Source organism: Piliocolobus tephrosceles, chromosome 1 (assembly GCF_002776525.5).
Source record: "Piliocolobus tephrosceles isolate RC106 chromosome 1, ASM277652v3, whole genome shotgun sequence".
NCBI lineage: Eukaryota > Metazoa > Chordata > Mammalia > Primates > Cercopithecidae > Piliocolobus > Piliocolobus tephrosceles.
This window is the reverse complement of record NC_045434.1, coordinates 191,002,859-191,018,188: the sequence shown is the minus strand read 5'-3', so window position 1 is coordinate 191,018,188 and position 15,330 is coordinate 191,002,859. Positions and strand designations below refer to the sequence as shown.

General features: G+C 55.2%; 1 protein-coding gene across 5 annotated transcripts in view; it reads right to left on the bottom strand.

Annotated features, from left to right (window-relative positions):
* Positions 1-9,205: 9,205 nt before the first annotated feature.
* ADGRB2 (adhesion G protein-coupled receptor B2) overlaps positions 9,206-15,330 on the bottom strand; it is a 36,908-nt gene continuing 30,783 nt past the window's right edge. The window contains exons 23-30 of one of the 5 annotated variants that reach the window (XM_023219365.2): positions 15,078-15,249; positions 14,623-14,718; positions 14,213-14,252; positions 12,896-13,515; positions 10,640-10,675; positions 10,224-10,322; positions 10,067-10,123; positions 9,206-9,693 (exon numbers count right to left, since the gene is read on the bottom strand). In XM_023219365.2, the coding sequence (XP_023075133.1) occupies positions 9,508-9,693; positions 10,067-10,123; positions 10,224-10,322; positions 10,640-10,675; positions 12,896-13,515; positions 14,213-14,252; positions 14,623-14,718; positions 15,078-15,249 (1,306 nt within the window). In that variant the 3' untranslated portion in view covers positions 9,206-9,507. The remainder of the gene's footprint in view (positions 9,694-10,066; positions 10,124-10,223; positions 10,323-10,639; positions 10,676-12,895; positions 13,516-14,212; positions 14,253-14,622; positions 14,719-15,077; positions 15,250-15,330) is intronic. The other 4 variants (XM_023219366.2, XM_026457228.1, XM_023219368.2 and 1 more) reach the window with 4 other exon arrangements.

The following is a 15,330-nucleotide window of genomic DNA, read 5'->3' as shown; positions in this document are numbered from 1 at the left end:
TTGCAATTCCCCAAACTTGCCAAGTTGTTTCATGCCTCGTGCCTTTGCTTATGAGGCACCCTCCGCCTGGAGTGCCCTTTCCCCTTTCTCTGCCTGCTGAGCTTTCAATTAGTCTTCAGAGCTCAGTGCAAGTGTTTCCTTGTCTTCCCTGATACCCTCTTCTGAAGACAGAGGAAACCCCTCCTGCTCTGCAGCCTAATGCTCAGGCCCATGTCTGTCTCTCTCTTCCCCAAGCCTGGTTTCCTGGACTGTGGGCTTCTCTAGTAGAGTGAGTCCCCCGTGCCCAGCATGGTGTCAGGTACACGACAGGCTCTCAATAAATGTTCACTATTCACTGGGCTTTAGCCTTGATCCTCCAAGGACTCGTGGTGTGACCCCGAGCAACCTCTCCCTTCTGAGCCTCAGATTTCCTTTCTGCACAATGGGAGGAGTGAACGGAATGTTCCCTAAGGGCCCTTTCTTCCCTCAATTGAACTTGGAAATGAGAGCATGTAAAACACAACTCACCTGTGTGCACGGCAGACCAGCTAAGGGCAGAACATGCTCAGACACAGAGCTGCCCATAGCATCCATGCATGGCCACCTGGGAGCAAGCCCTTAGCTAAACAGCTGCACGTGACACTGCCACACAAAAGTGCACGTGACCCTCTGGACATGGATGTGCTGTCCTCCCAATCCCCATCCCCCATGAACCACTGGCTCTGACAGTGAAAAATTCAGCAGCAGTCAGGGATGCCAGTCTGGCAGTGAGTTAATATTCAAGGAATGAGCCTTCTGCAATATGCATGCCCTGAGGCTGGTGTCCTATGGGGCTCTCCCCTTCCCAGGCCTGCACAGGCAAAGCCCTCCCCACCCCACCACAGGCACAGACACAGACAGTCTGCCTGCGGCAGGGTACTGAGAACTAGACCTTTCGGCTCTAATTGCTTCCTGGACAGCCCCCTCCCAATGTCTCCTCATTCATTCATTCAGCAATATCTATGCAGTTCCTATCCTGTCCCAGCAACAGTATGAAGGTATGACCCTGTTCTGCCCTCAGGGGTTTACAGTCCGGTGGGGGAGACAGACAATAAATAGGAAACAAGTGATATAAACTCAGATCAGGAGAAATGATACTGTGGAAAGGATTAGGTGATGTGATTTTTAAAACATGACTTGGTGGGGGAAAGGGGTAGTCAAGGAAGGCGTTTCTGAGGAGGTGGCATTGGAGGAGTTATCAAAAGATGAGAGCCAGCAAAGCAGACAGCCAGGGAAGAGACTTTCAAATTGAGGGCACAGCAAACACAAAGGCCCTGGGATGGGAGAAGCCATGAAATGTGTTTGAGGAGCAGAGAAGAGACCATGGAACTGCTCAGTCAGTGACAGCAAGTGGCAGGACATTCGGACAGGGTAATGGGCCCCGACCAGAGTGTGCCGAGCCTCCTGGGCCACAGTGAGAGACTCTTTGTTTTAGTCAAAGAGCAATGGGAGGTCCCTGGAAACAATATCCATCCCTTCCCCCAGCTCCCCCATCTTGGGAGTCTTCTTAGAGACTATGCCTTCCTCATCTTTACATTGTTGGTGCCCACCCCAAGGCCCAGCATGGGGTTGACATCAGACACCGTTTACTGATAAATAAATGACCAAATCAAGTTCTCCTGGCTCAAGGCTTGACTCAGTGGCTCAGAGTAGGTCAACAGGGCCAGATTAAGACATTTACATGCCATCCATTGGGAAGAGTCTGGCACTCCCATACATCATTCGTAACAGAAATAATATTAATCCATGAAGCATACTTCTTAACGCACATGCTGGAATGAAAACCACTTCCTTTTGGATTTTCAATTGCAAAATTCTGGATTAGTTCATGAAAGCAAAACTTCTTTTTTTTCCTTTTTTTTTTTTTTTCCCCCAAGATGGAGTTTCACTCTTGTTGCCCAGGCTAGAGTGCAATGGCACAATCTCGGCTCACTGTAACCTCTGCCTCCCAGGTTCAAGCGATTCTCCTGCCTCAGCCTTCCAAGTAGCTGGGATTACAGGCACCCACCACCACACCCGGCTAATTTTTGTATTTTTAGTAGAGACAGGGTTTCACCATGTTGGCCAGGCTGGTCTCAAACTCCTGACCTCAGGTGATCCACCCACCTCGGCCTCCCAACGTGCTGGGATTACAGGCGTGAGCCACCGAGCCTGGCCTCAGAATTTCTTTCTGCTTATGTGTGTGTGCATATGTTGTTACTGTCTTGCTGGCATTCCAAACTGAACTCAGTCTGCCCATTGGTCACCCAGTGCTAGATGGCAGGGCTTGCCCAACCATCCCCTCAGTGACATGGTCTTGGCTTGTGCACTCTGGATAACGAGGAGAACCAAGAGTGCCATTGTGGCCCAGGCCTAATTGACAGCAAGCAGCCCTACAGGTAGGAAGAAGGCAGTAGCACTGTCAGCAGGTTTGGGAGCTGCTCATTGTGAGAACTCTGGGAAATTCCCTCCTTGGACCATCAAGCCTTGCTCCTGCCCATCCCTGACCCTCTAAAAACAGTACAAAGTGACCAAGGTCCAAGAGATCTCTCAGAGAAGGTACCTAAGGCTCAGAGAGGTTACTTTACTTGTCCAAGGTCACTCAGCAAGTTGGAGATGGAGTTGCAGTTGGGACCAAAGCCTGGCCCCCGAAGCAGACTGGAGGCATTCTCTCCCTGTGTGAACCGGGCTGGGGAAGAATGCTGAGGGGCCTCTATCTGGATCCACAGAACTGATGAGAACAAACTGGAAGTTGGACCCAGCCAAGTATTTGAATGGGGACCGCCCTTCCCCCAGCCCCTCTTTTGCTACCCAGCTGAGCTCTAAAACTCTAAGGTCAATGCTCCCTCAGCCTCCTCTCTGGGTCCTAGAGATGACCTCATCTCAGGGCTCCCATGCGGCTTCCAGAGCATCACACTCACAGAACCGGGCACCTAGGAAGGATCCAGAAGCCGTGTCTCAAGATTTGCTCTCACTTCTCTCCCAGTGGCATATGTCATAGGTGCTAGCCCTCCTTCACTCAGTCAACTCCCAACCACACCTGCTCTATGTATGGCCCCAGAAGGGAATTAGACTCTATGTGGGGGCCTGGGAGAAAAGTTGACCTCCCCTCCCCACTTCACTGACCTCCCCAGGGATGGCACTTAGGAAACTCAGACAAAGCAGCTCAGTGATTCTTGGGGGATTGGAAGCTGGGTGGTTCAGGGGAGCACCTCCACATCCAGGCCAGTTTTCCCAGGCCAAGTCCAGGCTGAGCTCTGCCTCTACTAGGTTGCACCCCACCCCACCCCCAGTGAGTGGGAAGTGACAAATGAGCCTGAGGAAGGAGGGGGGAGCTGGCGATCGATGGCATTAACATGGTGCCCAAATTAAATATTGACTTTCTTGGTTGACTCTAGGGACACTTGGATTGATGGTTGAGGCTTTGTCATGCCACCACAGGGGATGGGGACATAACAGCCTGGAGCAGGTCCATAGGGAAGCTGAGGCCTGGAGAGGAGGGGCTCACCTTTGCTTCTGTCTGCTCAGGAGGAGTAGGGGTGAGGGCTTCAGGGAGCCTGGAGCATAGTGCCTGCATTTCCACCTTCCCCATGGAGTCCAGAGTCCCATCCTTCCAGAAGGTCTTGGAGTCCAGGCTTTGTTGAGTGTCCCCCCACCCCATTCCCATCTCCAGGAACTGTGGCTAACCTAAAGTGCAACAAATGAGCAGAATCAATCTCTGTGATGATACCCATTACTGGGTCTCAGGACCCAGTCTCCCAAGGTGGTAGGGCTGGTTATTTCTGATCATTATGTAGGATCTTGGGGAGGAGGTAGGGACAGCCTCTCTATTCATGGAAATCTCCCATCATCCTCTCCCGCTAACTCACCTTTAGAGACTACAGTAGGCCCTGAGCTTTCTCTCCCTCTTTACTCCTTTTTTCACCTGTCCTGAACAAAGGGAGTCTCCCTCTTTTCAAAGCTCCACTTTGAGAACTGTCTCTAGTCCCTTGATTTATTCACCTCCCACCCCACTCTACAACCCACCTCAATGCTGGTTCCTCCCATAGTAATGACTCCAGCCCAGCCCCTCATTCTGAGTTCCAGCCCTGTGTGTTCAACTACCTACTTTCTGCTTGACATCTCCCCTTGACCATCTCAAAGTTTAACATGCCTGCTATGGTTTGAACGTGTCCCCCAAAAACCATGTGTTGGAAACTTAATCCCCAATGCAACAGTGCTGGGAGATAGGGTCAATGGAGGGGTGTGTTTAGGTCACGAGGGCACCGCCCTCATGAATGGATTAACACTGATTATAAAAGAGTTCGGGTCTTTGAATTCAATCTCTTGCTCTCTCTCTCACCCTTCCGCCTTCTGCCATAAGATGATGCAGCAAAAAAAGACCTTGCCAGATGATGGCTCCACAACCTTGGACTTCCCAGCCTCCAGAACTGCAAGAAATAAATCTCTGTTCTTTATAAATGACCCAGTCTCAGGTATTGTTATAGCAGCACAAAATGGACTAAGACAATGCCCAAGGACAAATTCATGACTGTCTCCTCCAAAGCTGGTCCTCTTCCTGTACCCCTATGCCAATGACCCGGTTATCCATCCAGGTGTGTAAGACAGAAGCCCAGGTGTCATCCTCTGATACCCAATCCACACCAGGTGCTGAGTGCTGACAATTCTACCCACTACATATAGAAATTCCATTCCTCCTCCACAACACCCTCTAAAGTCTCCTTAATGCAGGTCATCTCCTTGCTGGTCTCTCTCTATCCACCCTCACTCTTCAGTGTCCCTGCCCCCACCAATCCATTTTCCATCTACTCAAGAGAAATCGTGTTGATATAGAAATCTGATCATGCCAGTCCCCTGCTCAACACTCTTCCTTAGCTTCCCACTCTCCTTAAGGGCCAAAACCCTCAATGGAGTCTCTTCTGCCTTGGACACTTAGCATGTATTTTCAGGGCCTGAGAGTGTGGAAGTCTTCCTGGAGTAAGTGGCCTTGGAGGAGTGGAGGGAGGAATATGGTGGGTACTGGGGACTGGATTAGAAAAGCCCCAACTAGGTGACCCCATGAGGTTCCAGGGTGGGCATGAGGAAGCCTGAAGGGAAATGAGTCCTGAGAAGCAGAAGTCAGCAGCATCCCACACCCAGGTCCTCCCTCAGGCCACCTAATTTCCTTTTAATTGGCACCTAATGGAAGTGATTTAAGCCCAATTGAGTTTTAATGTGCCTGTTCCAGTCTAGCCTCAACTTGCTTCCCTTCTCCCAGAGTCTGCGGCTGCAGGGGTAAGGGTAAGGGTGAGGGTGAGGGTGAGGGTGCACCCTTCCCCCAGAGCTGCTGAGGGAGGCCTGATACCAGTCCACAGGTCTCCTCAGGACCTTCCCCTACTTCCCCAACACCTCCTCCCTGCCCACCGGTATCCCCAGGATATGTGGAGTGCAGGAACCCTGGCTTTGGACCTCCCTTGTGTGGGCACTGTGCTGGCAACTTTCCCTCCTTCACCTCCTCAAGCCCTCTCCATGGCCCCATAAGGCAGGCTGTGGGGAAGTACCTCCTTTTCACAGAAGGCACTGAGTTCACTTGCTCAAGGTCACTGCCTTTGTTCTGCCTAGAGCTGTGCTGTCCAACATGGTAGCCTCATGGGAGTACTGAGCAGTCAGAGGTGGTGAGACTGACTTCAGGTGCACCGTATGTATAAAACACATGAGATTTCCAAGACTTCGTATAAAAAAGAATGTCAAATATATCTCGGTCATTTTTTATATTGATTATATGTTGAAATGATCATTGTTTTAATATATAGAATGAAATATATTAAAATGAATTTCACCTTTTTAAACTTTTAAATGGTTACTAGAAAATTCTAAATTACATGTCGTTTACATTGTATTTTTATTGGACATCTCGCAGGGTCTGTTCTCATGAAGGTAGGGATGGTCTGCTCACCCTTGACCCTGCCAGTCAGGAAAGCAAGGAAAGGCTGCAGCTGAGCTTGTGTGAGCCTCTCAGTCTTGTCTCCTCATCCTTTGGGAGAAGACACGTCCCTTTCAGCACCCTGGACAGCATCCAGGGCTGGCTTCCCACTTGGGGTTGAGGAAGGAATGACTGTGGGAGGAGTAGATTAACACCTACAAAATGCTTCCCATGAATCATCTTAAGTCATGCTCCGGATATCCAGTGAGGAAGACTGGGCAGGGATTGTCATTATCCCAATTTTGCAGATGAGGAAATCAATGCTCAGGAAGATTTGTGTATTCCACCCTTCACCCACTAAAGATCCACTGATGCCTGCTTCATGTGGGCCTCTGAGTGCATAAACTGCAGTAAGGTCAACACAGATGACAGCAGTTCTGTGTGATCAGTGCAGCAGTGACAGTGCTGCCAAGGCCTGTGGGGGCCCAGAGAGTGCTGATTGCTGGGCCAGGCAGTTCAGGGACAGCATCACACAGCGGGCTACCTGGGCTGGATCTGGAAGGCTGAAGGAGAGTTTTCCCTCTGTGAGGAGGGGGGGGTTTCAGGCAGAAGGAATGGTACATGCATAGGCGTGGAGGTCAGAGAGATGGGCCAGAGGAGGGAGGCAAGGGCCGCATTGCCAAGGGCCTTGAACTCTAGGCTAATTCCAGGATCCACAGAAGGCGTCTGAGCAGTGGCCTGGCCAGATCTGCATTTTGGAAAGATCAAAATGGGCCATGTGGATGAAGGGCTGGAGACTGGAGGCAGAGAAAATGAGGGCAATGATGTGAGAAATTTGAGTTCAGAAAAGAAATGACAGGTTGTTAGATATTAGCTCAAATGGAAGGGATATCGGACCAACTCATTGTGCAGATAGGGAAACCCAAGTCAGACAGGATCCAATGGCCTGTCTAAGGTCACACAGCAAGTCAGTGCCTGGGGGAGCAGGGACTGAGGGCTAGGAAGGGACAAAGCTCCCAACCCAGGAATGCTAAGTGGCTGGTCCCAAAACCAGCAGGGGCCTCTGCTGGCAGCTGTGGTTTGTGTTTGAGCAGAATCAACAAGGTAAATACTAAACTTCCTCTTCAACCAGATGCAAAGCAAGAATGGACAGGAGGGCAGGGACATGCACATCGCACCTCAGCCCCAGAGGGCCCCAGAGGTGGTGACCAGCGGAGCCCAAGACCAGGAAGGAGGGAGGTGAGAGCACAGGACAAGGCAGTAAGAGGGCCTTTAGGTGATGGTCAGAGGAAGGAATGGCCCAGGATGTGGAGCAGGGTCTGCTGGTACACGGTCCGGGATGGGGGCTTTGTTTGTGCAAACGCCCTTCTACAAACAGGCCTCCCCTTTCTCCCCCCTCTCCCTCTCCCCCATGGTTCCTGATGGGACTGCCAATCACGGTGCCCCAGCCTCCTGCCTGGGGCCAGCCAGAGCTCTTCCTTCCTTGAGGGTTTTCTAATTGGGATTCAAGAGAGAAAGTTCCTTCCCCTCTAGGGGCAATGCTGAGTGATGGAGCTGGGAGGAAGAAGCCTGGCGGTCCTTAGGGGAAGAGGCTTTAAGGAATGAAGCTGACACACATTCGAGAGAATGCCAGGAGAGGATGAAACATGCGGTGGCACTCCTGATCCCAGGTCCTATCACCAAGGCCAGCCGCACTTGCCCACTGCTGTCCTTGCCACAGCATGCTCCTGCGTGAACAAAGCCCCCAGGTGCCTAAGCTGGCTGGTATCAGATTCTGCCACTCCCAGCCACAAGTCCCAGTCACAAGCTGTGGGAGCTTGGGAAAGTCATGTCCCCTCTCTGAGCCTCAATTTACTCATCTCTAAAACGGGGCAGTCACAATACCTACCCTGAAGAATCAAATGAGGTAGTGCTTGAGTGAGCTCTGTGTACACTTAAGTGCTGGGGCTGCCCCAAGGGAGGGAGGCAGAGGAGTGACTCGCAGGAGCTCCGAGGGTCTAGGAGCACAGTCCTGAGTGGACTCTGCCTGCACAGCTCCTCTGACCAGGTCTCACAGCAGGCAGGATTGGAATGAGACCGAGAGCAAGCCTGTGCCATCAAGGCCTGCAAAACTCTGAAGAGGCCTCCACCCCTCCTCCAGCCCCCCTGGGCAGGCCATTATCTGTGATACCCCCTACCCCAGCAGCCAGTCACTTCTGTCACTCCCACCCAGGCTGCCGCAGCACCCAGCCCTCCCTCAGCTCTCCAGGGACCTGTGTCTGTGTCTCTGGGTCCGTGGGAAGGGACCCAGAGGCGCCCATGTTGCTAAATGACCAGGCGAGCAAGGACCTTTGACCCTGTTAACTGTGCCTCTGCTCCAGCTGCTGCCTGACTCGAGAAGATGTTTCCACATGTCATCCTGTGCTGCCTCTTTCCGGGGGCCTGAGAACTGAGCAAGGATCTGCTCACTCAGGCATGTAACGAATGCAACTCAGCACAAGCCTCCTGCCCCCGGCACCAAGCCAGCCTGGCTCCCGCACCCCACCCCACCCCACCCTAGCCCTGGCCTGGCCCAACACCTGCCGCTCCACCACAACCCAGCGCCTGCGGCCCCCCTGCAGCCATGGTCAAGTTCCAGGAAGCTGAGCTGAAGCCCCACCTCCACCAAGCATGGGTTTGAAGTCCCAGCTCTGCCTCTGACTGTGGCCTTGAGCAGGGCACTTCCCATCTCTGGCCTCATTTTCCTATCCACAAAATGGGCCAACAACAGGGTTGTTGTGAGGGGCCAGGGGACGTGTATGAAGCTCCTAGCTGAGAGTACTGCATGAGACTGGTGCCATGTGGTAACAGCTAATCCTTCAAGAGCTTATCCTGTCCCAGGTATTTGCTGAGCACGTTATACATAGGAATTTGTTTCATCCCCGTAACAACCCTGTGAGGTGGGCATTGTTACCATCCCCACTTCACAGATGTGGAACCAAGGTCACTAAGCTCTGTCTTGGCTCTAGCCCAGGCAGTCTGGCCTCTGTGCCCCAGTGAATGGCAGCCATGACCATCACAGCCACCAGGGAAGGCCAGCCATAAGAGGTCCCCTCCCACACTCCCGATCTGCTTTCCCCAACTCAGATCGGGGAAAGGATGAGTCACCCAGAGAGTCAGGGACAAAGATGGGGTCAGAGCCTAGGCCGCCCCCTCCCAGGCAGGGCTGGCCCAACCCCATCACATAATCTGATGAGATCAAGTGAGTTCAACCCAGGAGACAGGAACAAAGTCAGGGTCCCAGAGCTGGGCCTTTACCTGAGGGAAGCAAACAGCTCAGCAGCAAAATCCACAGAGTGAAGTTTATTCCCAACAAAGTTCCCCTCCCCCCTCCCCAGCCCGGGACAGGGACGGACAGGCTGGGCTGAAGATGGGGTTCCAGTGGCTGAGGGGCCTCTGAGAAACAAGGAAGGGCCCTGGGCCCCCAGGCCAAGCCGTGTCTGGCTCCCCAAGCCTGGCTGAGTCCACGGCGCCTCCCTGCCCAGCCCTCGGGAGAGGGGAGAGGGCGCTGGCTCCTGGGTAGTTCCAAAGTGGAGTGTGAAAATAGAGAGATATATATATTTATATGCGTGGGCAGTCCAGCGTGGCACTCACACCTCTGTCTGGAAGTCACCATCCGGTGGTTCTGTGGGCTCCCAGGCTGCTGTCCGGTGCAGAGTCAGCCGTTCTCGGGGCTTGGGGGGCAGCGAGCCCAGTGTCATAGATTTGAAGGTGCTCCAGCTCTGATGGCGCCGATGTTGGGACAAGCTGGGGCGCTCCCCGGGGCTGGGCTTATCCTGTGGAGGGAGCGGGAGGGGCCATGGAGATGGTCCCATATCGTCACCCATTGTACAGAAGAACAAACTGAGGAGGCCCAGCGAGGGCCAGTAATGCCCAAAATTATGGAGCAATCAGGTGTCAAAGCAGAGTTCTCAGTGGCCCCCGGGACATGTCTCCTGCTGACCGCTCTCCCTCCCAATCCTGGAGGACCTCCACCCCTGTTCGCCATCTGCGGCACCTTCCCCACCCCCAGACGGCCCCAGACTGTTGCCCATGCCATGGGGGAGGCCCTTGATGAGACAGGCTGGGGTTGCCTGGGAGGGGCAGGAGGGCAGGGAGGGCACGGGTCCCTCAGGCCCACCTCACCCCACCCAGCCCGGGAGGACTCACGGTGCACACGCTCCGCTCGGCCGCCCCACCCGAGGACACACTCCACCGCTTCTCCCTCTGCAACGGGGGCCACCGGTCAGGCTCTAACCCCAGGGGCTGCTGCACCAGGTCAGGCCCTGAGCTTCGGGGCAGGGGCAGCCACGGGAGGAGCCCTCACCTTGGCCGTGGACTGGCTGCGGTAGCGGTCAAAAGTGTGGAACTTCTGGTTGAGCTCGTGGTAGAGTTCTGAATGCCGTTTCCGGGTGTGCATCACCTTCTAGGGGCCACAGGGCATCAGAGGGTTGCTCCCTGAGGCAGAACCATGATCCCCCCTACCCAGGGCACTCAGCATCCCGGGCCCCCCACATCCCTCCCTGCTGCCAGCCCCTCTGGGGCAAGCCCTGGTTCTCTTTTCACATCGGTGCTATGGGCTTGGGCAGGGAGGGAATCATGGGAAGATCCCACAGAACCCACAGGCTTGGGCTCCTGGGGTCAGGCTCTGCAACAGAGCTTGGACTACTTTTAGGAGTGGGCCCTCCAGGGACAGACACCGCAGCCAGATGTCCCACCACCCAGCACACATACGGCCCTTACCTCAAAGTCCAGGTCTGAATACCGTAATTTCTTTCGCTGGGAAGGAGCAACAAGGAGGCAGCGGAGGAGAAGAAAGCTTTTTACCACATGCAGGGGCTTCAGAGACAGGACCTGGCATCCCAGGGGTCTGCCCGCTGCAACTTTCCCCCAGCCCAGGCCCAGAAGTTGGGGACCCTCATGGGACAGCTTTTCAGGCCTCACTGAACATACACAGACACACATACACGGGTCAAATGGCATGGTGCGAACTTCCAACATGGCAGGCCGCGATGCCCACATGGAATCAGAGCCGATGCTCATTCTCTGTGCCCTAGAGCCCACCCTGTATCCTTCCCCATCTTGCCCCATTCTCTCTGCCAGCCATAGCTACCCCTCCCCTTGGAATCTTCCACTTGTCCTGCAAACACAGGGATTCAGGCTTTCAGAAACCCTCCTTTGACCTCACACTGCCCCTTTTCCTGCCAAACCAGGCACTGCCTCCCTGGCCTCTCCGCTCCCTCATGCCTCTCCTGGCTCTCCTTGCCCCAGACCACTTTCAAGGCCCCAGTAAGCTGTACCGCACCCAGTGCTACTCAAGAAAGAGTCCTGAGAGTCTTAAAATGTTGGCACAGGAAGACCCATGAAGCCAAGGCCAACTTTCCCAGGTTACAGATGGGGAAACTGAGACCCAGGGAGGCGAAGGGAATTCAAAGGTGGTACTAGGACCAGGCCTTCGAAGGTGGTACTAGGACCACCATCTGGATCTCCCAGGCCCGTGGGCATGCTGACCACCATGGGCCCATGGCACCCACTCTCCTGGTTTTCCTCTCCTCTCCCTACTTGCTTTCTCCCCGCTGCCCACCCTGGCTTCTCTAATACTAGGCACTCACGCTCTGCCCTAGCACCTTATCTTGGCTTTACCACACACACGTGTACCCTCCTCATCCTGGCGGCATCTCTCTTTCCGGGGGCAACAGGGCACCTCTCCCCGTCTGATGCCCCACACGCACTGCACGTGCAGTTCACACCAATGGAATACACTTGTAATTCCCTGCCCAAACCTGCTCCTCCGCGCATCACAGCTGCCCACGCCAGAATTCTGGATGTCATCCTTGACCCCTCAAAGTGCTGCTGCATTTACTGCTGCCTCCCACACAAGGAGCCTGACGTCCGCCCTCATCAGTGGCCAGCAGGCAGGTGTCCACAGAACAAAACCCGCCATGACGCCAAGCGTGCCCTTCTCCGACGCTGGTGTTGCGTTTTGTCTTTGCTACGCCTTCCTGTTTTTGCCATCTGTGGCAGGAGCAGGCACCAAATGTTCCAGAAACATTCGGGGAGAAAAACTAAACTTGCGAGCCCCCTAGCTACTAACTTAATTTTCATTGCGTGGAGGATGGGGAGTGGGTTTCTGAGGCCGAGCAGGAACAGTCAGTTGTGGCTAAGCCATGACTCCTGCCTCTTTCCTTAACCATACCCACTTCATGACTCCAGTAAAGTTGTAGAATGTTCTAGAGTTCCATAGCAGGCCACTACTGTCTGTTTGTTCCCAGGGATCCTCTGCAGGGAGCAGACCTGAGGAGGCCAGCGGGAAGGTGGAGCATTCACAGAACACACACAGGCAGGGACCCAGAGGGGTTGCTTTTCCCAGGAAGAGATGGTCAGTTACCACAGGCCTGTGGGCGGCGCCTGCAGCTGACTTCAGGGGCGCTAACAGCAGCAATCCCCAATTATCTAGCACTTTCTACTTGCTCCACACGAAGATAAATGCTTTGCATCACTCAATCCTCAAAACTACTCTACGAAGAGACTGCTACATTATCCCCACTTTGCACACAAGAAAACTAAGGCTCACTGATCTCACTGCCAATCACAGAGTCCAGACTGGAACTCAGACCTGCGTGACGCAGAAGCCCAGGCTCACACCCTATGACGTGGCTTCCCCAACAGCATAGCACGTTGCCTGAGCCACAGTCTCCTGAAATGAGGACTCGTCCCAATCAGTCACCCCAAAGTAGGCCCTAAAGCAAGTACGAACGAGTCGAGAGGCGCACTTCCAGTGCATGAAGTCCCAGCGTGTCTGAGGGATTCACAGACCCCACAGAGCTGCCATGAGCAGAAACAGAGGGAGAAATGTTCAGTGGACCCACCCCCAGTGACTTTTACAAGAGGCCGCTCTGGGGAGGTTGAGGCTGTCCCTTCCTGGCTGCAGCTTGTGATTGACACACAGTCTCTGACACAGGGTCTCAGACACACACCCCATTCCCTACAGCCCCTCACCTCCAGGGAGCCCATCTTCATGGTAGAGCCAGGCACGGTGCGAGGCATGGTCCGGCTGCGCTCCCCTGGCTCGGGCACTTGGCGGGCGCTGGGTGTCGGTGGTGGCGGTTGGAAGGTCATTCCATAGGGATTCTGGAGAGACCCATAGGCAGGGCCCAGCCCCAGGCCCGAGTGGTCCACGGACAGGAAGCTGGGGTAGCCTTCAGTGTGGGCCACTGTCTTGGCAGCCCGCCGGGGGGTCCCCTCCGGCCGAGCCCTGGGGGCATCCTCACCGCCTCCACCCCCACCGCCAGGCTGCAGGCTCAAAGTCCGCCGAGGCAGCACCATGTAGTCCCCCTCAGAGCCCGGCTCAGTGGGCCGCAGCCATGTGAGGTCCAGCTGCCGCAGGCCGCCCTCCCCACACATGTACACAGGGTTGGCCTCCTGCGGGGGCGGCGGCTCCCCCAGCCCTGGTGAGGCTGCCATGGGCACCAGGATATTCCCAGGCAGTGGTGAGAAGCTGAGGCTCCCCTCAGGGCCCACGAGGCAGGACTTGGGCTCCTCATCCTCATCCAGGGACAGGCGGGATAGTGTGCCCGTGATGGTGGACGGGTTGCAAGTGTTGACCTCCTTGAACAGAACTGGGGGCAGGAGTGGGAGGGAGGGGGTGAGTCCTGAGGAGAAGGAACCTGCAGATGTCCTTGCCCAGGCTGGGGAGGTACCAAGCCTCTGCACTTGGACAGGAAAGGAAACTGGGTCCTGGAGAGATGGCTGGGTGGTTGGTAATCTCTCACATACAAGAGGGGTTAAGAAGACAATGGCCCCAAAGTCCCCACAGTGAGACAGGGCAAGACACAAAGGCAAGGCCCAGCTCCCAATGTCCTGGTGCAGGTCCCGACTTTGACCCCATAGCCCCAGGGCTGTCAAAGCGCTTTGTCTTCCCACCTCCCTGTGCAGCAGTTCCCCAGGAGACAGAAATGGAAAGACATTCTGGTAAGAATCTGAAAATCGTATAATAACGTTAACACTCTGTACCGGGGTCCTGCTAAGGACTGGATGTTCTGTGATTCATGCATGCCCCTGAGCCTCCAACCTGCCCTGGGAGGACAGTATTCTCTCCTTTACAGGTGTGTTAACTGAGGCTTAGAGAGGCAGGTTGTTTGCCCAGGGTCATACAGAAAGGGACATTCACAGCCTTGCATCCAACTCAGGGTTGTCTAACTTTGAAGCTGGACTCCAGTAGCCAGAACTCCATCAGGGCCTCCCATGATGGGGCTCGGGGCCTCCCCTTCTTCTCCAACCCCAGGGCCATTCTCAGCTCTGTCACGGCACACTCACCTGTTTGACAAGCCAGATCCACATCCTTTTCAAAGTCTGACTATAGGCGGAAAGGGAGGGGCAGGTGGGCAGAGGGAGGATTAATGTAACAGGGTGGGAGGAGGCTCAGGCTCTCCCCAGCCAGCTTTGCCCAGTCTGCCTGCCTGAGGGCTGCCCATGGCCCAGCCCACAGCCCAGCAGAGCCCAGGCATGGTCTACCCCAGCCCCACCTGACGGCTGGGAAAACTGAATGGGGGAAGGATTTCCCAATGCCACCCATGTGTTAGTGGCTGAGCCTGAATCAAACCCAATCCCTATCCCAACTCTGCCATGGATGGGGAAGGTAAATGGTCTAGGGCAGGAAGACTGGGGTGGAGGGTGGGGGGGGGTGCCCAGAATCTGCCCAGGCCCTGCCCAGGCCCCTAACTCACCAGGATCTGCAGCTGCCCATTCTTACATGAGTCAGGGGAGTCTTCGCTCTCATCAGCCCGGCACACCCCCATCTGGCACTTCACCACATCCTGGACCTGGGGACAGAGGGCGCCTGCTGGGCCTGAGGCCACTGCAGGGCCCCCGACCACAGCTGGCTGTGCTTCCCACCCCAGATGCCCAGGCAAGTGTGGAAGGCAGGCAACACATCCAGCCTTGGGGAAGGTGACGACACCTGGGTGGGGTGCAAGGGGAGGAGGAGACCCAGGAGGCCAAGGATAAGCATAGGGGACAGTTGTGGGTGCCCTGGGCTATCAGCTTCCACACTACGGGCTGCCCAGATGGGGCCTGGAGCACCCTGGTCAGGGCCTTGACCCTCCCGGTCTGCACAGTGGGAAGAAGCCAGGGGCCTGGCAGGTGTGGTGGGTACACAGGGGCGGAAGAGGCCCAGCCCCACCTCTCGGCGCAGGAAGCAGTGCACAGCAGTGATGACAAAGCCCTGCGCAGAGTTGAAGACAGCAAAGAGGGCCTGGAAGAGGACGGAACGGCGGTCTGTCATAGCCAGGACGGCAGACATCCAGGTGAGCGCCAGCAGGGGCAGCACCACGCAGGAGCTCCAGAGTGAGGCCCTGAGGGGACAGTGGCAGAGCCGATCAGAGTGATACTCCAGGGGACAGGATGGCTTGAGCCTAGGCCTCCACTCAGCTGGA